Source organism: Notolabrus celidotus, chromosome 20 (assembly GCF_009762535.1).
Source record: "Notolabrus celidotus isolate fNotCel1 chromosome 20, fNotCel1.pri, whole genome shotgun sequence".
NCBI classification, from domain to species: domain Eukaryota; kingdom Metazoa; phylum Chordata; class Actinopteri; order Labriformes; family Labridae; genus Notolabrus; species Notolabrus celidotus.
The window spans coordinates 9,871,637-9,888,206 of NC_048291.1; the positions used below are offsets into that span (position 1 = coordinate 9,871,637).

At 42.1% G+C, this 16,570-nt stretch overlaps 2 protein-coding genes across 9 annotated transcripts in view; one reads left to right on the forward strand and one right to left on the reverse strand.

Annotated features, from left to right (window-relative positions):
• Positions 1–1,372: 1,372 nt before the first annotated feature.
• LOC117832413 lies at positions 1,373–6,815 on the forward strand. Of its 2 annotated transcripts, none has more exons than XM_034711523.1 (4): positions 1,373–1,523; positions 3,000–3,356; positions 3,594–3,700; positions 5,656–6,815. In XM_034711523.1, the coding sequence occupies exons 1-4, from the start codon at positions 1,460–1,462 to the stop codon at positions 5,866–5,868; spliced, it is 741 nt and encodes a 246-aa protein (XP_034567414.1). In that variant the 5' UTR covers positions 1,373–1,459; the 3' UTR covers positions 5,869–6,815. The 2 variants fall into 2 exon arrangements, with proteins under 2 accessions (XP_034567414.1, XP_034567416.1); XM_034711525.1 differs by lacking the exon at positions 1,373–1,523 and adding an exon at positions 2,764–2,772.
• Positions 5,977–16,570, reverse strand: part of tnrc6c1 (trinucleotide repeat containing adaptor 6C1) — a 56,427-nt gene continuing 45,833 nt past the window's right edge. For 5 of the 7 annotated variants that reach the window (XM_034711520.1, XM_034711519.1, XM_034711516.1 and 2 more), the window contains 7 exons: positions 16,379–16,543; positions 15,960–16,136; positions 15,636–15,785; positions 14,625–14,843; positions 13,751–13,824; positions 13,523–13,662; positions 5,977–13,433 (listed from right to left, as the gene is read on the reverse strand). In XM_034711520.1, the coding sequence (XP_034567411.1) occupies positions 13,037–13,433; positions 13,523–13,662; positions 13,751–13,824; positions 14,625–14,843; positions 15,636–15,785; positions 15,960–16,136; positions 16,379–16,543 (1,322 nt within the window). In that variant the 3' untranslated portion in view covers positions 5,977–13,036. The remainder of the gene's footprint in view (positions 13,434–13,522; positions 13,663–13,750; positions 13,825–14,624; positions 14,844–15,635; positions 15,786–15,959; positions 16,137–16,378; positions 16,544–16,570) is intronic. The other 2 variants (XM_034711518.1, XM_034711517.1) reach the window with 2 other exon arrangements.

The following is a 16,570-nucleotide window of genomic DNA, read 5'->3' on the forward strand; positions in this document are numbered from 1 at the left end:
ACTTTGGTCAACCCTGGTTGTTTTAAATGTGCTCTATAAATAAAGTTTCAGTTTTGTTTTGTTTAGTTCTCTGGATAAAAAAAGATGAATGATCCTGTTATCAAAAGAAAAATAAGATAGCAAGCTTTGTTTTCTTGAGATAACAACAAAATTAACTTGAAAAAGTTAATGGAAGTTCCTTGCTGGTGCTATAATGTCAGTAAAAGCCAGAGCTGTTGCAGCTTTTATACCAGCATGCTGACAGGAAACCATAACATAGAGCATGTCTGCCAGGCTGAATATAAAAAACCCAATAACTGTCTTCCTTTACAGAAACAGACTGAAATCATATCCTGTGATACAGATTGAAAGTGATACCTCCTTTTTCCTACAGTATATCATAACCTGATGGTGTAAAACTGTTTTTGAGACATATTTGTGTTAATAATTATGCATCATATCTTAATTACATAGTACACAGATTTTACATTTATATTCACCCCTCAAACAAACACACTGTCCCTCTAAAAACTTCCTGTCTCTTAACCCTCCTGTCATGTTCGTTTTTTAGGGACAGTGGTAATGTTCCTGGGTCAACTTTGCCTGGGGCATATTTAATGATCCAAAAGTGTCCGAACCCAAACAAAGCCCAATAAACATTTTTTGATTCTCACTATGAACTCCTTTACTAACCGTTCAAAACAATATTTAGTGCAATGGTGTTCTTTAATTCTCACAGATCGTGGTTCAATGAGGATAACTCACTGGTTTTCATGAAAATTCAGGTTCAAACTTTTTTAAATGTACATTAAAAAGCCGTAAATATAAAACAAAATAGTTTTACATGACTTAGATTTTTGTTTATTTTATTTTATTTTACATTTTTGAATTTATTTTTTTTATGTAGAGCAAATGTAGATATCGTAAATGTGTGAAATTATCCATTTTCATATGTTGATTATGCAAATTAAGCCAAGCAGAAGAAGTTTCATAACAAAATAATACTTTTGAGATTGTTTTTTAGATTTTTGAACTTTAAAATGGGTCAATTTGACCCGCAACATAACAGGAGGATTAACAATGAATCCCTCCAAACTTACACAAAGTGAGGCATGCAAACAGTAACTTAAACACAGAAAACATAAATACAGACAACAGAGCCCCCCTTATCTTTCAGCCATACCTGATGAAACATTCAAGCTTGGAAAGAGTTCTTTAACTCATTCACTCAAAAACCCTTTCAGGATGATCTAATATTAGCTTTCAGAAGTGATTATCTGTCGTCTGAATCTGTGTAAAACTTGGTGTGAGACAACCTCAGAGCGCAGGAGATAGACTGCAGTATAACACCGGTAGTTCTTGTTTTGACTGTCTTCCTGCAGCGAGGTGAAGAACAACAAATAGCAAGAGGCTGAGCACAAAGTCCCACAGAGCTGAAGGAAACAGACGGAGAACAATATGCCTGAGGTTTAGTGTTTTTATGACTGAGACGACCATGAAGGCAGGAGCTGCACATGTTCTTATCTTCATTCAGCTTTTTGAAGGTAAAAAGAAATTACATTTTACTCACAAATTAAAAAAGAGAGTTTGGAAATATCAAGCAAAATATGCTTGTTACAGTCAGAAGTTCTTTAACTCTGTAACTTCTTTATCCAAACATTTAGTTCTGAGCTGCTGTGTATGATGTGGAAAGTATTTCATGTTGCACTGAGGTTTATCAGACCACAGTTGTGTGTGTTTTGGTTACAGTTGTGTGAGTCGCTCTGTGATGCTGCACTTTCACACAGTGATGCGTTGAGCTCATCATAACTGCAGCAAATAGGCTGAAACTTTGAGGGTAAAATGTTCACTACTTTAGACAACATCACTCCAGTTCTAAGACCCCTACACTGGCTTCCTGTCTGTCAGAGAATAGACTTTAAAATCCTGCTGATGGTTTATAAAGCAATAAATGGTTTAGGCCCAAAATACATTGCTGATCTTCTGCTACTGTACTGCCATCTCGACCTCTGAGGTCATCAGGTACTGGTCTGCTTTCAGTCCCGAGAGTCAGAAAGAAACATGGTGAGGCAGCGTTTAGTCATTATGCACGACATATCCGGAACACACTCCCTGAAAGCTGTAGGTCCGCTCCAACTCTCCCCTCTTTTAAATCAAAGATTAAGACTTTTTTATTTGCCACTGCCTTCCTATCTTAGCTTATTTTAACTCACTTTAAATGCAAATTTTAATTTTATTTTTAACATATTTCTAATTTTCCTTTTCTTTTCTGTTTTATTATATTTTAAATTTTAATTGTGCTCTTTTATGCTTGTCTGAATGTTTCCAATGCTTTTAATCTTTTAGTGTAAAGCACATTGAGCAAGCGGTAACCTCCTGTCTCAAACGATGAAGCACATGCAGAAGTGTTATAGACCGCAATACATCGAGAATCCACTTGAGTCTGGCTGCAGAAACACCGAAAACCACATAGACATGAAAGGGAAAAAGACGATCTTTGCAGCATTAATAAACATGTTTACAGCCTGGTTCAAAAAACGGCTTGGCCCTGCGAAGCTAATCTCTCTATCGGCACACACTGTACGTGGGGTGACGGTTCAGAAGATATTAAGATACCGAGTTTTTGCCCAAATAAGGACATGACTGACGTGACGCCCGGTCAGGAACATATAGCTGTTGGCTAGGAGGCTCAAACTCCTCCCCTTTACGTCACAATCTGCCTGGTTGAGTTCTGCATTTCCAATATGGCTGCCGCCGTTGATTGGCTTCAAAACAGCTCTCAGGAACAGATGGGTGACGTCACAGATACTACGTCCATATTTTATACAGTCTATGACATTGAGTTGCCCTCGTGTATGAAATGCGCTATACAAATAAAGCTTCCTTGCCTTGCCTTTATGTTTCACATTTGCTGATGAACATTTGTATCTTCAAAGTGTTGTATTTAAGTTGAATTTAAAGTTTAGGGGAATCTCATGTGTATATTTTTCAGAACTCTCTCTCTTTTCTCCCTCCTCCAGCCCATGCAGAGCTGATCTTCAGACATTTGTCAGGGACTCAGTCCCTGCAGCTCTCCTGCTCCCCTCAGCAGGATCACGGCCTCTTGACGGGCCTCCACCTTTACCACCGCAGCTCTAACAGTCAGACAACCCTGCTGTCCCTGTCTGAGGGCAGAGAGCTCAGGGTCGACTCGCTGCTCAAAGGTCGTCTGCAACTCTACGGAGGACTGGACTCCCTGCAGGTCAACGTCACCATTAGTGATTTACAGCCTGGTGACACGGGATTGTACCTGTGGGAGGGGAGCTACAGGAAGAGGAACAGCTCTGAGCAGGTCTTCAGCAACGTTCAGAAGGTGTTCTTATTGGTTGAGGGGACAGGTGTGTGGTTCAAATACCTGGAAACAAAGTTTTTCTAAGTTGAGCTTAATTCTTGAAAAAGTTATGACGATGTGAAATTGAACAGGACATTCTTCTTTCTACTGAGCGTTTTGAAAAGATATAGGTTGTATGTCTTTGTAATCACATCAGTAATACAAATACAGTTGTTGTATTAAGTTGTTTTGGGAATTACATCTTCAGTTTTATGAGAAATGAGCAAATGTGTTTCTGTTGCAGGACGATCCAGTCAGTGCTCACCCAATTACCGTCCTCTGCTCCTGACCATCTTCACAGCAGCAGGTCTTCTTCTGCTCACACTTAGCTTGCTGGCCGTACTGAAATGTGTGAGTATTTACACCTCGAATGACACCTCACCAAGAAGAGAGAAAGATAACATGTTATGGTCATTTCTGAGATTTAATTTATAGGGGAAGTTTTTCAGTTTCAATTTCAGGGAGCAAATGTTATAAATAAAAAAGCACAAACACAGATATAAAGGTGAGTGGAAGTAAGTTAATAAAACAAATACAGACTCATGTGTCAGCTTTAATAGAGGCATGGCAAGCTAACAAATGATTCAGTGAACTTTTAGGAAGCATAGCCTCAAAATCAGTGACTCATTATGTAAAATAATAACAAGGAAGGTCATCAAATTGAAATGTGACTATCAATGTGGATCAAAAAGTCTCCAAGTCTAAGACAAGGTTTAGCTTTGATTCATTTACTGCATATTTTTCTTCACTATAATTACAAATGATTTGTGCAGCTTATTTCTAGTGTGTATTCTCATTCAAAAAGGGAAAACTGTTGCCAAGAAGGGAACAAAACTTCAAGTGGCCTGATTTTATTGAACCTGCAAACACACATAGGTTCATCAGTAAAAAATCAAATTAGACAATAAAATAATTTCTAAGTAAATATATGAAATGTTCTGATGTTCTCGATGCAGTTACTTGCTAATAATGTTACTTTAGATCAGGGGTTCCCAAACTTTTCAGCCCGTGACCCCCAAAATATAGGTGGCAGAGACTCACGACCCCCACTGTCACTCAATATGATTTAATGTGGCTTCATTTAGCTGGTGTGCAGAAAATTAGCCTACCTATATGAGCATGTGGCTGTGTTTCATGTGCTGCCATGAATTAACCTACTGCTATAGATGCTTTTGATAATTAACTGTTCACTAACCCTAAACTTAGGAGTCATCTGGCAAAAAAGAAAGGCAGAAAACTCATTACATTTTCTATTTTCAAGGTTTTATTTAAAGTTAAGCTACTATTTTTGTTGATATTTTTTGCTTTAATGGGTAAAATGTACTATTTAAAAAAAAAACATTCTAGAAGACGTCTCATGACCCCCCAGGGGGTCCTGACCCACACTTTGGGAACCCAGGCTTTAGATAATAATAATTTGTAAACTTAATATATTTAGGTTTTGGAGTGTTGGTCAGAAAAACAAGTCTATTTGGGAGTCGCTTTGAACCTTGTTTCTTCACATTGTATACACTTTATATGGTGGCCCTGAAGCGCATAACACAGCAACATTTCACAAAATGGGAAGGATAGGGACAACACTTTTTTTCTGATTCGACAGAAACTGACAACTTGATGGCTTAGTCCCTGCAAGAATTTAAACCTGAGTTGGAAGGAATGGAAGAGTAGACCACATTATACCACCTAAGTATGTACTTAATCAAGTGTGTACTTGTTTCAGTATGTACTTGGTTAAATATGTACTTAACCAAGGTTGTATGAACTTGTTACGGCTTTTGTGAAATGTTGTTCTGTAATGTCCTGATGTTTTATGAAATGTTATTGTGTTTTACCCTTCAGGACCACCATACTTTAAGATTCAATGATGAACATAAGAAGAACAGGTAGACTAACATGTGAGACCGATATAGAAAAAAATACAGTTATTTTATTTTTCTTTATCTTTTATGGCATTTTTGAATTTATTCAACAGGACAGCTGAAACAAGACCGCATTTACGTGTAATATAGCAGGTGTTGGACACGTTGCAAAGGATCGCGCACACAAGACTGTGGGCAGACTGAACTAACAACCGCAACAGAAAACATAGCCTCTCTAGTAGCTAGGCTATATTTGGCGTGCATGGGAACCGTTGAGACCATAGTGGTTAAACAAGCTGACGCTGTTTGAAGTTTTTTAATAGGTCTGTTTTCTGTTTCTTTTCACTGTAATATGAAATATCACAAACTGCTGCGCCAATTCATGTTGACTTTTGGATTTGTTTGATACTTTCTCTTTATATCTATGAGTAACGTTTTGTGTTGTAGGTAAAGACAAGGCCTCTTCACGGATCACAACACTCTGCTCCAATTTACGAGGAAATGACCAGGAAACAGCAGAGCGTTGCAAACGCCCGAAATAACCCCAACCCCCCCTCACACCTGGAGGAAGTCAACTTCCCGGTTTACGCCAACCCCAACATCCGACAACCGCAGGATAACTACTACGCCTGCCCCAGACAGCTCGCCCTCAGAATCTGACGTGAAGGCTGGTATCTACCCAATGGTGACTCAAACAGAGTGACGCCCGCCCGACAGAGATGACAAGAAGATCTCAGTCAGAGAAACAAAACACCACACAAACAAATGGCCCTTTTTTAACAGCCAAGAAAAAAGCTATTTTATTAATATTTGAAAGAAGCTCCATAGTTCATGAAAAGATTTGTTTCGGTGCATGTCATTGAACAATCACATTCTATGAGGAGAAAGAGATATACAGAGAGAAAAAATAAAACATTACAAGCCACTGACTTTTCATTAAATCTCAGTACAGACATTTTTACTTAATATTTCAAAAACAAAAGAAAAACAAAAAAAGGCAAAAAAAAAAAAAGCAGCCCTAAACCCTTTACCCCCCACCCACTGCCCACCCTCCAAGAAAACCTTTGATAACAGAAAAGAAAAACCCTTGAGGGTGACAGGCTAGAATCCCACAGTGCTAAAGAGTGAGACGCTCATTGGTTTTAGGAGTACACAGCATGGCGATGTAGCGCTAGGTCAATCTGAATCAGGGGGAGGAAGTGGGAGGTGGGGGGGTTCGACATGAATCACCCCTCCATCCCCTTAGAAATTCAAATAAAAACACAATAAATCCCCAAAACCCCTGCAATAGACCAGCCACTATGAAGTAGGCCATAAAATCCCCAACTTCTAACCCCCCCCCCCCCCCAACACTTGTGCATAGTTTCATGATCCTTTACAACCAGCTCATGTTTTACAAACATCCTCCAAAGTGTGGAAAATGTTCCACAGAAGTCTGATTTTTACCTCTATTCATAATAAAAATAAAAATAATACCCGCTGTGGGAGAATGAGAGAGAGAGAGAGAGAGAGAGAAAGAGAGAGAGAGGAAAGAAAGAGTAATGCACAATGTTCCTGATTCAGTCAGGACGGGACCTCATTAAGAAAACACAATAAAGATTCAAACATACAGCATTTTGCATGTTATTCACTGTCTTTCTTTTTAACAATCAAAATCATTGACCTTTTTTCATTTTTAAATGTAAAGCAGTTTTAATATATAGATTTATATATAAAGCACTCCATTTTCATTTAAAGTCCATTATTTGGTTATTATGTAACTGCTACGGATTTAGAAACAAAGGTATTTTCTCTTCTTCCGAAATCCATAACTTTCAGTGCTTAGAATTGTTTCTTTTAAACCATCCTTTTTTTTTTTTACTCATCATAAAAATGTACATTAAAATGGCGTGGAGTTGGTACTCTGGAACCCTGGCCTTCCTGAGACAAGATCCACTTTTTCGTGTGTGTGCAAGATAGTGAGCAATTATGTCTTTTTTTCTTTTCTTTTTTTTTATATAAAGGAAAAATATATATAATCAACATAAAACATACAGGCTTCAGATAGTCCATGAAATCAACATCGACACAGAATAAAGAAGGTTAAACAGAACAAGACAACACTGTTCAATCCCAGAGTTCTGAAAGTAGCACAATTTTTCTTCATTCTGTGAAGTGTTGTGTTGCACTTTTTCTTTAAAAATGGAAGCATTTGTCCTTTTTTTTTTTTATCTTTTTCCAACATTCCCATAGTTTAAATCTTTTGTGTCGCTGAATTTTTTTTTCTGAACTCCAGAAAAAAACAAAGTGTTTGTAAACTGTCAGTGGCCTTGCAGGAAAAAAAACAAAACATGAGTGAACAGAACGAAAGCTAACAAACCAAAAAGGTAGGCACCTCTGAAGTGAGCCCTAAAGCCAAGGCTCAGTCTGATGTCTCTTCCTTCACGCTCTCCTTTGCTCAGATTTTGGAGAGCTGAAGTCCTTCTACCCCGATCTATGGCCACAGGTCTGCAAAATACTTTTTTTGCTGCATTCTTTTTTTTTTTTTTTTTTTTACATATGTGATTTTTTTTTTTTTAAGTTTTTTTCTTTTTTTTTAGGTTTACAGTCTGAAAAATGGTGCAATACTCAATTATGATCCATACTTTCTTGGATTATTCCACAATGAAAGCCACTAAGGTAGATAAACATTACATTTTAAAAACACACTTATTTTAGTCCTTGAGTAAACATTTACACATGAACTGTCCCCGTCCCCCCTCAGTACTTGTATCATGTTGTTCATTTAGCTGGATGAGGGGTGAGGCTGACACTCAGTGCAACGCTAGAGGCTAGTAACAATTAACATCAGAATATATTTTTGACGAGCAAAAAAAAAAAGAAAAAAAAAAATCAACAACAAAAGTATACTGAATTGAAAAGAATCACAAGGCGGAAATTCCTCCGCTGTAATCACGAGCTCTCACACAAAAAATTCGACCTCACACGCTAAACGGTCATTCATACGACATACAGTACAAGCAGCCTTGTGCAAACACTCAAATACAACAGATGTAAATTTGCCTTTATATCGATCTTTGTTTTCAACACTCGTATTTCAAATTTGATTCACGCTTGAACCAATGCTATCAAAAATCTCTGAAGTGTATGAATGAGACAAAAAACCACTACAAAAAGTGTTCACATTACATTATTGGCGCTTCTTTTGATTCAAGTATTTGTTTTCATTATTTTGTATTACTCTGATATGTTTATGATCTTGTCTTCTGGGGAATATAATGTTGAGGAGGATACACAGGGTAAGGGCTGAAGGGAAAACAGAGAGATCTAGTCATATACACACATTATGTACTCTTGGTTGTATTCTGTATATGAACTAGCATGTGCATATTCAACCCAGGCCTTAGAGATTTGCTAATTCAACTCTTTTCAGGGCCCCTATCTGATCCATGATTGAGACGCAGATTTTGCTTGAGCTCCAGTTGCCTCCGAGTCCGTGCGACTTAAAAAAAAAGGGCTAGCATCTGATTTCCAACACTAGACAGGTAGATAAGAGTGCAGGAGGGGGTGGTGCAGGAGGGGGGCTGGGTGCTCTCAGTGCTGGTGCTGCGCCAAGAAATCCAGGGCACATCTGAGACCCGACCTCTGTCCCCCCCATCACCCGCCCTCCCACTCTGTTCGCCTCCCTGCTTCCAACGCCAGTTCATTGATTTAAGTCCAGTGTGGAGTAAATGCAGGTTTTCAGGAACAAACAAACACACAAACAGACGACAACAGGCAATAGTGATTGTTTTGTTGAATGATGTGGGTCTCGAGCGACTCTGGAAGAGGGCAAAAGTTTTAAGACTTGGTACCAAACTTGAGGTTTTGTCCCCATTTCTGCTGATACTCCGGGTCCCTCTGTGTGGACCCTGACCCCAAAAGCCAGATGTGCAGAAATGACCTGTTGTAACAAATCCCCCTGCACCGCCTTCAGGTCGGAGGTCCAGAAATGAACCACCTGGATACAGCTTCCCCGTGTGTGGGGCCAAAAAAGAGGCCGGACAGGAGGGGTGAGAAGGCGGCAGCTTGCAGAGAAACAGGTGTCACAGCCTCGGAGTGCACAGCTGGAACAGACTTTTTTTTTAGATATATATATATATATATATATATATATATATAAATATATATATATATATTTAGTTTCTAGATTTTGCAAAAAAACTCGATGATAAAGAAAAAGATGTTTTTGGTTTTTAAAGAGATGTACCCGATGTGACCCATAAACAGTGCACAGACACATACAGGGACCGCCCCTGCCCCTCCTCCTCCTCCTGCAGCCTGGTTCTCCACTACATTTCCAGTCGTTTGTTTGATAAATACCTGCACCATTCATCTGTCCTGCCCATCTACTCCTACAGCCTCCTGCAGCAAGAATAGAAACTACAGTCTCATCACGCGTAAGAGAAATGAGGATATGGCAAAGTGGAAGAAGATATTTGTACATCAGTTGGCACAAGACTGAAGACTGTTTGCCAACCAATAGTGCCTCCAGCAGGTCAGGTTAGTGTCATCGTCATCGTGGATCTGTCCACACAGTGGGAGACTAAAGAGAGGGGGGGGGGGGGGGTTAGGGAAGCTGCCTGGTAGTAAAGGTTGAGAGCTAGGTGGAGATTGGCAGATGTGTTGAATGGCTGTGTTTTTCTAGATGGCTGTGAACAAACACCTCCTTGTCTTTGCATAGAAATGGAAGGCTGTTATCACTTGAGGTGGTTCTAAGTGTAACTGAGTGCTCCCAGAGTTAAACATAAAGCACCAGTGTGAGTGAGGCCCATCAACACTAAAAGGATGTGTGTGTGTGTCATGAGGTTGGGCGCCTCAAGATGGACAAGAGGAAGCTGGCTCACTTTTGTGGAGAGAACGGTTCTGTAACACGACTTGATCTGACTCTTTGAAACCTCCCCGTCTGACTCTAACATTAAGACCCCCACCCCTCAAGCCGCCCTGCCTGCCTGCCTGCCTGCCTGCCTGCCTGCCTGCCTGCCTGCCTGCCTTCACTGTGTATGGCCTTGCTGCACAGCTGAGGCGTACCTCTGGAACTCGGCCCCACTCTGCTTTTGCATGGGAGGTAGTGGGAGGGGCAGGAGAGAAGCTGAACACTGCATAAAGACCGATATTAAAAAGCCATGAAATCGTCATCATCATCATGAGAAAACAATCATTATCTATATCGTCAATGATAACAGCAATAATATCAGCAAACTTCATGACAACAACAAAATAAAAAAATGCACACTGGCAATTCCATAAGTAAAACCAGAAAAAAAACATCAAATGCCTCCATCTCTGGTTAAAGTGATCCTTGCAGAAGAGAGACAGAGACAGAGTGGAGTTGGAGGTTGCTGAGGACAGACTCTGGCGCAGCAGTAGTAGTAAATTTAATACAGGTGGGCCAGTTCTGAAAGAGCTGCTCTGTGCCTGGAGGCCAGGGGGGGAAGGGAGGGGAGGGGTGCAAGGAAGAGAAGGGAAGCCAGTCTTGTATGGATCCGCAGGGAGGCAGCGAACGAGCGAGCAAGTGGGAGGGATGGGGTGAGGGCTGCTGCAGAGCACTGCACTCCGCAGCAGGCAGGCACTCAGTGGCCACACTTTCACACAGGTTGGCAGGGCCTCCAATAGAAAGAAGACAAAAAAAAAAGGAAAAAAAAGAGGGACGAAAAACAGATGGCGATCCTCCCTGCTGGACCCAGTAGAACATAAACACATTGAGTGTTTTCAGACACCAAGGCTAAAGAATTCAAAGTATGCAATGTAACAGTGATATTTACTCTGATAGAGGGTGAGGATGAGTGCTTCGGGTTTCTCCGTGCTGCACCCATCATCAGTTCGTAAGTTCGTTCTTTGTATTTCCCTTCACTTTGCTACCATGTTTGACATCCTTCCTGGTCCCACCAACTTGAGGGAAGAAGGATTTGAAAAAAACAAAAAACATCTTCACATCCATATTAAGTTAAAAAATAAGTATATAGAGAAGCCACTGAGCAGATTGCTTTTTTGTCTTTGTTTTTGTCAGTTTTTTTTATTTGCCAGTGTTGCTTCTCCTTTCTTGGAGTCGTTGGCATTAAGGGTAAGATGAGCTGCAGTGCTCTTTGCTAAGTGCTATGATAGACCACCAATTCACAAACCTTTGCTTCATACTTTTCTACAAATGCAAAATTTGGGCAGAAAAAAAAAATAAAGGTTATCTGGTCTTCTGGGTAAAAAGGGGGAAACAGGCTCCTCTCATTTTGGTTTGATGCCTTCTCCCCAAGCACACACACACACACACACACACACACACACACACACACACACACACACACACACACACACACACACACACACACACACACACACACACATACACACACAGACACAGAAACACACACACTTGTCCCTCCGTCTGCCCCACAACTAGTCACTGGCATATGTGTGGAGAGTAGGCTGGCTGAAGAAGTGCTTTGTGGGTATGTCCTTGTGTTTTGGACAGAGGGTGGTTGAAGACCAGCTTGCTACTCTCCTGAGCTCACACACTCTCGGAGGGGTGGGGGGGTGGGGGGGTGAAGGGTAGTAGTGGCAGTTTTAGGGTGCAGGGAGGGGAGTGTGGGTGTAGGGCAGATAGAGCTTTTGCAGTTCAATCATTCCTTATAGTCTCCGCTCTCTTTGTGAGAGTTTTTCTTGGACGGTAGAGTCTGTGGCTTATATTGCACGTCACTTGAAATGGTGTTTTTGCAGGTGGAGTAAGAGAGAGAAGGGGGGGGGTCTTTGACTACACACTGGTGGGAAACATTTACGACTTGAGGTTTTCCACAACGTCAGTGACAGGGTCCGAGATTGAGAGCTAACAGCGGGGCCTCCCGCAGAGGAGTTGAGGTGCATTGAAGTTATTTGTCTTTACAGTTCGGTAGTAATAGCAGTGGTTCATTTTTGTCATCCATCCCGTCTTGAAATGTACATGTGACAACCCCCGAAACTCTCACCCCACCTGGTAAGATTGACAGACACATCTGAATATCAGTTCTTAGCTTTGTTTGCAATGGTTTACGAAAAATAAGAATAAACCAAAAACCACTACAAAAATAAATGGCTTGGACACGTGGAACAAAGTTGCATCATTCCCTTTGAGCATCATGTGGGGGAACTCGATCTGCTTGCAAAAATGCACTGAAGTTATGAGCTGTGGTTGCTAATGTAAATCCGCAGCAGCATGTACTCTCCAATCAGGTTTCACTGGCTCAGGAATAAGGGTGTGCAAGTGTCCGTATGCTTCTTCACCAAGTACAGAGTGAGTGAGGATAGCAGGGCAGGAGAGAGGTTAAGGCTAATATTAGTGCTGAGAGAAACAAATGTTGTCTGGACCAGCCGAAAGTTCGACAACCGCTCTGATTGAAGGTTTTTTCCTTTGGGAATGATGCCTTTAAATGGATCTCTGAGGTGCAGTATGATTGCCTCGAAAGGCAGAGAGGGATTACGCAAGATTCAAGGTGGCAGCTCGTCATTGTGTCAGTTTGACCAAAGTACGTTTCACACAGCGAGTTCTCCAAAGTCGATGTCCATAAAAAGTTCTCTTTCTTTGTTGAACAAAGACTTTTTTTTCCTGTGTCTCCAAAAGTGAGAGCCGAACACTGTGAGCAAAATCTCTCACTGAGATTCATGAAAGAAACTGCAAATGAAATGTCTTTAAAATCAAGAAGGAGCCGAGGAGGTTGGCGAGGATGAGCAGCGAGGTTGTGGCCCCGCCCTCCTCTCGTCTCTCCTTTTCACTGTCACATCCACACTGATTATCTCCACAATGATTTGCAAAGTTTTCACTCCTGTTGGTGTTTGTTTCTTCCTACATGGACTCCCCGCTAAGCAGATCTCCAGGCAGCAGCGTATTGATTGGGGTGGGACTCCCCACGACTCGGCCCTCTTCTCCACTCGGGGGTCCCCACAGGCTGGAATACTGCGGCACGCCACCCCACAGCAACTCTCCGCCTGTTTTTGCTCCGCCTGTTCCCAGGCCACTGCTACTGCTACTGCTGTTGCTGCCGTTGTTGTTGTTCCAGTGGGGTGAGTGACCGATGGGATGGGAGGCTCCAGACCCGGCCCCGCCCATCCTTGTCTGATTGGTGCCAGGAGTGGCCTGCCAGCTGGTCGTCCCGCCCAGCAGCTGGCCCTGTGCAAAGAAGCGGTTCACCTCCTCTTCCCCAGCAAACTCCGCCAGGATGGTGGTGTTCCCGAGCACACACCTGGAAGAAAAACAGACGAGTAATGGTTAAAAAAGAGTCGTAAAAATCAAGTAGCCAAAAAAAGTAAAGCAGTTCATTGAGTCTTGTACATGTGCAGGGACTTCTGAGCCTTGGCAGCTTCGTCCTTCGAGCTGTAGCGCACCACAGCGTTGCCCTGCGTCAGGTTGAGGTGGAATGTGATGAGGGGGCCGTGCTGCATGCACAGCGTACGCAGAGTGGAACCATCAATCTAAGACCCAAACAACAGACAGCGTTAGATACAAGGACAACAAACTGTCTGTGAGACCTGACAGAAAGCAGCAGATAGAAACACGTACCTGAGGAGTGAGGTTCCTTAGAACCAGCCAGCTGCTGGTCCTGTTGGAGCTGTCTGTACTCCATGTGGTGCCCGCTGAGTGACACAGAGAAACACAGAAGACTTGTTATTATCTTTATAAATCACCTAAATTAGTTACTTCAACTACATGGTTGGTGTTGATTTCTTCTGTGGAAAGAAAGCACCACCCAGTCACGGTTGACATTTTTCAACCACAAAAATAGGTGGTTGTTCATCCTGCCTGCTCTGTAGCTGCAAAATCAGCCTTTGGTTGTTTGACACATCAAAGTAACGCTCGCTCTTTGAGTACAGTTAGATTGCACGCTGTATGCATAAACACAGTACAGCTCCACTATGTGACCTTTAGACACTCACATTTTACAATATCAGAAGAAAGGTCTTGAGCTTAGCGTCTTAGTTTTGCATTGTCCTAATTTTTTTCAGTGACTTTTATTTCATATGCATTCAGAACTCTTTGCTGCCATGTGGCGTAAAAAAAAAAATACACATCAGGGTTCCAAGAGTGATACATTTATTCATCCCTACTAAAATAAGAATATAATGAAAACGTCATACACCGTTTGAGCATCTTGTGTTTTTACTGTGGTTCAACTTTATTTTTTTCAGCTCTTCCAGGGGTATTATGGGTATTTATTGTGATCATAAGAGATTATTAAGAAAGCTGATGAGGTGAAAGAAATAAAATCCCACCTGCAAATAACTCCTCTTTTTCTACACACAAAAGTACGTGAAAAAATCGAGGAAACGTTCAGGAGTTCAAGCTTTGGCTGATGAGAGAAATATCTCCCTTCATTTCTTGTCCTGATAAAGAGCAATCTTTTACTGTAAGATCAATTCGACCCATAAAACACTACCTGAAGTGTAGGAGCTGCTCCAGCCTTGTGCCAGACCCAGGGAGTTGTTCCCCCATGTTGAGGAAGGCTTGGTGTTGGTGAGACCAGGCGGGGGGCGGGAAGGGGCCACGTTGCTGCCCCGGTTGCCCTGTGGGACCTTCCACAGCTCATGGGCCAGAGGGGCCTGGCTGTGAGAAATGGGGCCTGAAGACCACGTAGATTTCATCTCTGACATTTTACCTGCACAGAAAAGAGAAGGGGAAGGTTTCTTTACAGAGCTGAGTGACAGAAAGAGAGCTGCGACTCCTGCAGAATAAAGTTTCACATTTTTCCAAGAGGGAAACACTTCCCATGCCACACAGAAAAGGAGAGGAGAGACACGAGATACGCCACAGCAGGGGAAATATGCACTGCCATGGGGGCACAGTTGACAGGCAGAGGTCTCAAAAGAGGTTCAAATTCAAGGAGCAGGGACTCGCATGGACAGGAGAGATCAGGTTCTCCAGTGAGAGGTTGAGGTTCTGGTCATTAAAGTAGCAGGAGGGAGAGGATTATGTTCACTTGCAGTGATTCAGCCACTGCAACGTGGGGGGAGAACGCTACAGACAAACTGTGTACCTGCATCGTCTGCCTCCGGGGACGACAGACTGAACGAGCTAGTGTAGGCACTGACTGGCCAATCAGTGGAGGGAGGCAGAGCCTCGCTCTGAGTTGAAGTGGGAGAGGAGCCTAGGCCGACGCCATCAGCACAGACAGAAAAGACAGACACAAACAAATGAAGGAAAAATAGAAGAGAGAAAGAAATGGAGTAAAGGAAACGTGTGCAAAAAATGATGAGAGTAATCTCATTAATGAGAAAAGACGTAAACAAAGAGTGATTATACATGGAGAGTAAAGAAGGAAAATGAAGAGGAAAGAAATAAAAAGCAGGATTTCTGGTGATAACGGCGTCTGGATTTAAAACAGAAATAGTAACTAAAGATAGAAATAGTGACTGAAACACTTCATCAAACTCTCTGCCCCTGCCCTCACCTCCACTCCTGTCCCTCAGCAGGTAGCGGTTGACATCTTGGATGTTGGTGTTGATGGTGGGCCCGCTTGGGACACTGCCTGGGGTCATATTTGGGTCATTCTCAGGGTCGATATTCTGGAGACCCTTCCAGGGCACACCGGGGCAGAACTCTGAAAACAGAAATTCAATTTTACAAGGCTTTTTAGACGGAGTGGTGAAAGTATGACGCAATTGACCTAAATATCACAGATATATGAAGGGCATGAATACAAGCAGTGGCTGTCTAGATGATGATAAGTCCACAATGATGATGATCTGTTCTATTGAGTAAGCTGAGAGCTTACCTGGTGGCCAGTTGATATTGGTCCCGTTTGACATCTTGTCACTGTTGCTCTTGCCCTGCCCCCAGCTGTCGGGGGGGACCAGGGGGCTGGTAGGAGACTCAGAGCTGGACATCAGGTTGTAGGGGCTGTAGGAGTCCTCCAGTTGATGAGGCTTGCCAGGGGGGCCCAGGTTGGCACCTGAAAAAAAAACATTAAAAGAAAAATCAGTTATCAAACTGAAATGTTTTTAAATGTTTAGGATTAATTTTTTATCAATGGATTCAAGACCAGAGAGTTTAAACCATTTTCATCAACAGTCCTATAAAATAATTGTTGAAAGCGTTTTCAAACCTCTTTTTTTATTAACAGAATAAAATCAAACTGCATGAATTAGTCATGACCCTTTTTTTATTTGCTCAGAATTTAGTTGTGTTCCTCACCATGTTTGCCCAGGTTGGGCTCCAGAGGAGAGGAGCTTCCAGAGAGACTCTCGATGGAGTTTGGATGCGTCCACTGTGACAGACGCGATTGAGGCTGGGGGGGCTCCTTCATGGACAGGCCTCCCACCTCCATGCAGTTTACATTCATGTTTTGATTCAGTCCAGCTGGGGAGACAGAGAATTGTTACTACA

Bases quoted from the DNA above. Each gene is read 5' to 3' on its own strand.
- LOC117832413 (XM_034711523.1), top strand. From the start codon at position 1,460: ATGACTGAGACGACCATGAAGGCAGGAGCTGCACATGTTCTTATCTTC. The intron at 1,524-2,999 runs GTAAAAAGAAAT...TCCCTCCTCCAG, and splicing joins CTTCATTCAGCTTTTTGAAG to CCCATGCAGAGCTGATCTTC. The intron at 3,701-5,655 runs GTGAGTATTTAC...TTTGTGTTGTAG, and splicing joins TGCTGGCCGTACTGAAATGT to GTAAAGACAAGGCCTCTTCA.